Source organism: Netta rufina, assembly GCF_964035555.1.
Source record: "Netta rufina genome assembly, chromosome: 7".
In the NCBI taxonomy this organism is placed as follows: Eukaryota; Metazoa; Chordata; class Aves; order Anseriformes; family Anatidae; genus Netta; species Netta rufina.
The window spans coordinates 36,238,837-36,246,336 of NC_140130.1; the positions used below are offsets into that span (position 1 = coordinate 36,238,837).

A 7,500-nucleotide genomic window follows, 5' to 3' on the forward strand; every position below is an offset into this window, starting at 1 on the left:
ACTTTCAATTTGGTGTGTTTGAAAACCTGCCTCTGCAATTCTTCCTTGCAGTCAAGGGCAATTTGATTCTCTGCTACTGCGTTACAGGGATGTTTACTTTTGGTTATTTAGTTACTATAATTGTTATTAGAAGTAGGACTTTAAAGTAAGAAGGAGCATTCATTTTTTCACATTCATTTTTAACGGTCCAGATTACATGAATGAGTGTTTATGAGAGGTTAGGCAAAGAGGATTTGGCACTGAATTTTTAACATTTAAATAAAGCAATTCAATTACCATTTCTCAAAAAGGAGCTACTGGTTAGCGAAATTTATGTAGATTTTCTGTAGTATGTACAAGTGGCCTTTATTTTTCTAAGTGATATTTTCTGCTTAGAGTCAAATTCTTTTTATACAGCTTACAAAAATAAATACTTGCATTTTGCTAAGATCATAATAGCTCATTAGAAGAGGCTGAATTTGGACCTAGACTAAAACCTAACACCACAGGGCTGAGCACGCCGACTTGAACCTATAATGTTGCTAGTTCTCTCTCTCTAGGGAAGAAGAGGACTAGAGGAGAGGATTCAACCTTCTTAATTGTGAACCTCATTAGTGACGGTTGCTAGGCAAAACACACACCTACTTTCAGTGCATATGAAAGAGATAAACAATACGTCATAGACCATAATGACTCTTGTGCTCAGGGCGACCTTTAATTATTATATTTTTGTTCTCTTATACCTTAGTTATTAATGCAGAAAAACAAATTAGTTTTGTGTGTGTGGACTGCAGCAGATTCGCAAATTGTTTTCCATTTTTTGATGTCTAGATCATATTTCCTTCTGGTAATTATTGCTTGCCTCATTCATTTTTCTGTGTGCCCATCGGTAAGTATCGTTTGAAACATAAAATGACAATGATTGTATTAGCAGCTTAGTGTTCAGTTATTACTTTAATTAATTTTATTAGTGTAAAAAGCCATGATCCTGTCAATACGTTAGTAACAACTCACAAGAGGGGTCCCGTGGAAATGGATGTGCTGGGACTGCCCACCGCAGCTAGCCAGTCTGGGGCACTCTGAATGCCAGTGCCTCAGAAAACTCTAACTCTCGAGGATTCAAAATGTTTGACCTGTGTGAATTTTGTTTTACTGAAAAGCAGATTACCCAAGAGTTTTGTGTCTTTATGATAGTGTATTTTGCAGTGCAAACAAAGTAATATTTAAATCTAAATAATTATTTTGTACTCTGTGGGAGAATAAAATGTGCACGCGTATGAGCGCAGCTGCAATTGTGTGAGAATGACTCAGAGGCTGATGGGCTCCAGAAAGACTGTTTCAGCATTCTGGATTTTCAGAGATACTTTCCATTCTCTTCTTCATCTCAGCCTATCTTCTTTTAGCAGTTCAGGCAAGAAGTCAATCACATTGAGTCAGTCTGAAGAAAAACATTTTATGCTGTTTTTCTCATACAAAAACCCCACTGCTGTAATCTGCAGCAGTAAGGCCCAGCAACAGGAAATTGACCTCACAGTAAATTCTTTACAGATTTGGTCATGTTTTTACCATCCACTTAAACTTGCATACATAACCTGAGACTGTACCTCTGGATCAAGGAATATGACAAGCCAAAATAAAATCAAGTCAAATTAAATAGCAAGAAAAAGCTGCAAGCAAAACAAGACTGAAAAAAAAAAAAAAAAAAAAAAAAAGGAAAAAGATGAAAAATTGGTTGTGACTGCAAAACTGTAAGTATTAAATAAAGAGAGAATTCAGAAGCAAATTCAAAAGCGACTGTATTCTGGTTGACAAGAGCTGAGAAATACTAATGGACTTTTTTAATGGGTGGTTTGATTGATGAGAGAAGAAAATATGGAAAAGTAAATGTAGTGGTGTATCAACATAAAATATGGTGCAAAAAAAAAAAGCATCGCAAATAAAAAAAGACATGTAAATGTGTGCCTACCATTTTCCAGATAAGAAGGAGCCGTACCTTCTGAGGGGTCAAGGCGGCGAGCCCGCCTTCCATGTTTGGAATTGTTGTGTACAAACATGTTGTCTGAGACAGCCAGAACGTGGCCATCCACATTGACTGTTGTTGATACAACAACCTGAAAAAGAAGAAAAACAAAATTTAAAGAAGCCTGCCTAGTTTCAGGAACATAGATGCAAAAATAGATCTTTTAAGACAATCAACATCACAGTCTGTTACTTTTCACTTTCAGCAAAGTGAATGACAACTATGAATACATCTTTGTTTATGTGGCTAACACTGGCGATTTTTAACTCACAATTGTTTCTCTTCAGAACCTGCTACACTAATTAGAGTTTAATCTCCTATTATGCTAACAAATGAATTCAATTCAGGGAAATATTCTTCTAGCCATTAGTTTCAGAAACACCCCTCTAGCCACTCATTTTAAAAGCTGCTGTTTTGATTGATCTGTTGATATATTGATTAGATAGTTTATCTAATTAAAATTTGTTCACTTGAGACTGTCTTCAAATGAAGGGTTGTGAGGATTCCAAATAAAAAAAGCTTAATAAATCAGGAACCATCGTAACTCCCCATTTTTTCTTCAGTAAATGATCTCCAGGTCAGTTTTACAATTACATTTAATGTCTGATAATGAACTTTTTTGCATCTGAAAAGACTGAGTTGAATATGAATAGTGAAAGTGTTTTCAATCCATGAAAAGTATCCCTTCTCAAGTTCATTTGGATGGTGATTGACCCTGGTATGTCAATGGAATTTCCTCCTTTATTTTTGAGTGAAAGGCTCCTATTCTTGTGTCCAGGTTCAGAGTCCGGCCATAGAAGAGATGATGGATAGGGCCTTCTTTGGCTTCCAGCTGCTTCTTAGTAGAAAATGGAAAAGGAACATATGCAAAATGCACAACCTTCCTGATAAAAACACCTACACAATGGATTTGTGAAACTCATTCCGGAAATGATATTCCATGGCCACAAGCCAAAGAGGAAATTGAGAGATGTGCATGTGTCTCTGTGTGACATAGCTTCATAGGTTGGTAGTTATTATCCCAGATAGACTTTTACATCTTATTTAAATATTCCAGCATGGACCCTGTGGTGGGGGTTCCAGATTTGTTAAACGAAGTAATCAGTGTAGCATTTTCTTTGTGGTGTAGCATTAGTAGAGTCTGTAAAGCCAATGGCTAAGTTAGACTGTTAGGCGTTAACAACCACCCTAGTGATGGTGGCACAGGCTAGTACAAATTTTAGCTTTCGTCTTCTGCTTATTTTACTTTTGGATATAACAAAAATGCTTTCTGGGGGTTCTCACACCAGCTTCTATACCCAAACACATAATGAGCAAAAAAAAAAAAAAAAAAGAAGAAGGGGGAAAAACTATTCTCCTTTTCCACTGAGCTAGTCCAAGGCATCAGAAGACAATTTTCGTCTGTTTCTGTGTTTGGGATCACCTCTGATCCTGCTTCTTATTCACAACCCATAATTAGCTTTCAGCTATCACAGCACCTTTTCTGCGTACTCTGCCTCCTTTGAGACAGCCATCTGCGTTACCCTTTAGAACAGCCTGAGGGCAGTTTTCTGCAAGTCTGCTGTGCTCCCCTATCTTTCTTGTCCCAGAAGTGGACACTTTCACTCCTGTCAACATCCACTTAGGAGAGTGCTGAGGTTGCACACTCACCTAAGCTACAGAGCTACTGCCAGGCCACTGGGCTATCTGCTCTCAATTTTAATCAGATTTGCAGATTTAAAAAAATATATATATATTGCAAAACATACAGGTATGATTTTTAGAAAAGATTTCTGGATTTGGTGCCTAGAACACAGTATATTAAGAAGACAGAGAAAGGTGTATATAAAAATGACAACTATTTTTGTTCTGTCATGTATATATAGGTCAGTCACCAAGGGAAAATACTGTAGTTCAGCAAAAGGAAGACATGCTAGGTTTTGTTATATTGGCTTATTCCTGCAGCGCACCTAAAGAAAGGTGCTGAGATAGTGAAACCAGTTAAAAATATTGTTCAAGATCTGACATACTGTTAAGTCCAGTTAAACCTTCTGAGAGGCAGGGAGATTAGCTAAAGAGACCCAGGAAAGTCTTTCTAGTGTCTACTGGCTCCATTGTCGACCACATGATCACTCATGACTGATGCTTCATTTAGTCATCGGTGAGACAAAGAGGACATTTCCACTCATTCCAGGTTTGACCTTCTGTTCTGTTCAGATGGATCAATATCACCAATGCCACGTGAAGCTGAGATGCATGAAAAATGGAAGCTTGGCTCAATTGTTTTGAAGAAATATTTTTTCCAGCTACAGATCTTTTCTGTTGGCTGGCTCAAGTGTTCTGGCTTCACCGGTTGGTTGGCTGTGCATGAAAACAGATGTCACATGTTTTGCTATCAAGTTTAACCACAAGTTATTCTTCTCAAAAAATAAGAAAGTTTTGAACATCTCAATACTAGCTTATTATTACTGACAAATATGAATTATTTTGAAATATTTTGAAATTAAAAGCATATATTTCATATCAAGCATTTCAAATGACCCCAAATATGGAGGAAATCATTTGTCCACCACGCCAGATGTCTTTCTGTAGTGTTATGACTCACCACAGGGTATTTCAAAAGCTGTAAGGAGAAAGTGAAGTATTAAATATTTTCTAAAACAATTCAAATAAAAATATGTGGGTTGTATGAGCACTGTTGGATTTACTAGTTGTAAATGCAGGAGGAAAAACTACTGAGTGAGATCCAAATTTCACCATGTTCCACAGTTGAATTTCTAATGTCTATTTACTCAGTTGACGTATGTAAAACTTCTACAGGTCTCAGTTCACTCCACACCACGATGTGAGGTATTAGTATGAAGGAAAACCATGGAAATGCTTTCAGAGAAGAGGCCCACTTGCTTCACAGCGATCTATAACAGCCCACTGCAGAACTGGTCAAGGCCCGAGAACAGGCATTTAAATTAGTGGGGAAAATATAAAACACTGATAGCGTTTGTTAAAGGGCTATAGCATTGAAACTACACTAAGTAAAAGCACTAATACCAGATTTTCATGGGAAAAAAAAGTTCAAGCAGTTTGAAAATCTGAGTATCTTCCATACATGGTTTACTTTTAGGAGATATCTGTACCTGGAATCTTCGCATGTCTCGTGGGTTGCCTGCATTCTTCAAACAGTTCTGATTGCACTTGAGGAAAAACTTTAGAAAGAATCTATAAAAATACAAAAGTGAAATCTATTAGATCCATCAAACTGTAAATCCAATTAAAAAGAAAAAAAAGTTTAATAAAATTTAATCATAAATAGTTATACCCAAAAGAATACTCGTAGTGAAATATTACTTTCTTATTAGTTAATGAACTTATTTTAAAGCATAAGATCTCTGTCATAAACAGAATATTATTGCCAGGGAAAGGCAAATTTATATTTTTAATTTTTCAACAACTACAAATGTATTGACTCCAGGCCACATCCTCAGCTCGGTGTGGGAAAGTTGATTTCAATGACTCATTGACTTCAAAGGTAATGACTTACACCAGATTAAAATTTCTATTTTTTTTAATACTTTTTTTTTTTTTTTCCACAACTTGTATTAGCAGTAATGACCTCTATGTGAAAAAATTCCAAGGTAATGAATGGTCAATCTTTCAAAAAACTCTTGGCTTTGCCTCCACCTTGGCATTTCTATATATGCAAAGGGACTCAATCCAACTCTGCTAACTCCAGTAAGGCTCAGGCATGGATCTGGCCACCAGAAAGGCTCCGTTTTCCTCAGGGATTTTTAAAAGAAAAGGAATGTGGAGGGTTAAACCCTGTCTTACAATCTCTCCAACCTTGCCAACCTCTAACTATACGGAGTCACTCTACCTGAGGAGAGAAATCCAGATTATTTTTGCTGAGAGGCAACTCATAATTATTTAGGACAAAACTGTACCACCAAGGCATCTCCCAGCAAACCATTTTGTAGCAATACTGTCTGATGGCAACACAGCAAGCACTTATGAGAAGGGGGGAAGCTTGAAAGGGTGCAGACTCTGTTATTCTGCCCTCCTGTACGGGCTGGTGAGTTCCTTGGTATGGGATGGTGGTCCCACCTCTTTCCTTCGGTACTCATTTTCAATAATTGCTTTATGTTTTCACATTTAAAAATTAAATATATATATATATTCTGAGAAGCTTGTTTTCAGCTCATGACTGACAGCCAGTGCCAAGCAAGGCTCAGGACTCCTCACCCAGAGCTTCTCAGAGGCACCAGCCTATCAGCTTATGCTGTCTAACTTTATGCATTTTGACTAGCAAGGTTAGGCAGAGCTTTTACATTTAGTACATGAGCAATTATTATTTATTCACGCCAATCTTTACAAGTGACTGTGACTATTCTAGCTGTAAACACTTTGCAGAAATTTTCATGTGCAAATGATATTCCAGGCAGGAGGTAAGCCAAGAAATTCTTCAGTACCCAACACAGCCCAACTGCAGCTGAGCACAGGTCTGAGCACAGGTGTGCTGTGCTCTCCCTCAGATTTTGGGAGCATCACAAATGACTACAAAAAGGTGCTTTTAATCACAGCTCTTCTTTTTAGGTTAAAACTTGAGCAGGACCCTAATAATGATATGGGATACTAATGTTAAAGGAATGATCTCTCATACCCATCAGGCCAAGTAGGGAAACTACTAGTTTTATTTATGTTGTGTGGGAAATTACTAGCTTTATTTATATTGTGTATAAATAAATCAGTGACATCAGTTCAGCTATCTCAGAATCAGTAAAGGGGCTTCAGATGTTCAGCTGGAAAAGAGCTGGATTTCCATGGTGGCTGACACGATCTCCTAGCCTGGAAGCTCACTTGAACTCAGGTTTTCTGGACACCACTGCAGGAATGCCATTGAGAGTTTCAGCCTTTTCACAAAACTGCATCTTTGTTGCCACACCCTCCTCCTAATTTTACCTGCCTTGGGTTCTTTTTTTTTTTGGATACTTGTGATCTCCAGAGACCAACTCATCAAATGAGGATTGCCTAGGCATAATGGCATTTCTGTCTTATCTTCTTTCTTTCACGTCTTCTACCACTTGTGGTGGAGTGGCTCAGGCCCTGACGCTGGCTCTCACACCAGTCAGCACCCACCACGCACTGGGGAGAGCCTTCAGCCTCACCAATCCCCAGTGCCGCAGTCACATTGACGAGGAACATCTTTTTTTTTTTTTTTTTTTTTTTTTTTTTTTTCTGATCTCAGATGGGTGTTGTGAGGCTTATTGAGCTAATGTTTGTAAATTGCTCTGAAATTCTCAAATGAATTGTGCACAGGGAATGCTAAGTATTATTCCTTGTGGATTTTTTTTAACTTGAAGCATTCATGATGAATTGTTTCTACACAGAGAGCTCAAATCCTGTCAGAAAAAGGGGCCCATTAAGCACTCTTTCACAAAGCAACTGGTATTTACTCAATTATTTGGTGAAAAAACACACTTGGTGGAATTAAACATCTTTACCAGGATGAACCTGAGCACTGAGCTAAA

General features: G+C 37.7%; 1 protein-coding gene across 5 annotated transcripts in view; it reads right to left on the reverse strand.

Annotated features, from left to right (window-relative positions):
• EBF3 (EBF transcription factor 3) overlaps window positions 1-7,500 on the reverse strand; it is a gene marked incomplete at both ends in the record, with an annotated part of 115,600 nt that overhangs the window by 37,980 nt on the left and 70,120 nt on the right. For 3 of the 5 annotated variants that reach the window (XM_084290349.1, XM_084290347.1, XM_084290348.1), the window contains 2 exons: window positions 1,946-2,090; window positions 5,113-5,194. In XM_084290349.1, coding sequence (XP_084146475.1) covers window positions 1,946-2,090; window positions 5,113-5,194 — 227 coding nt within the window. The remainder of the gene's footprint in view (window positions 1-1,945; window positions 2,091-5,112; window positions 5,195-7,500) is intronic. The other 2 variants (XM_084290351.1, XM_084290350.1) reach the window with 1 other exon arrangement.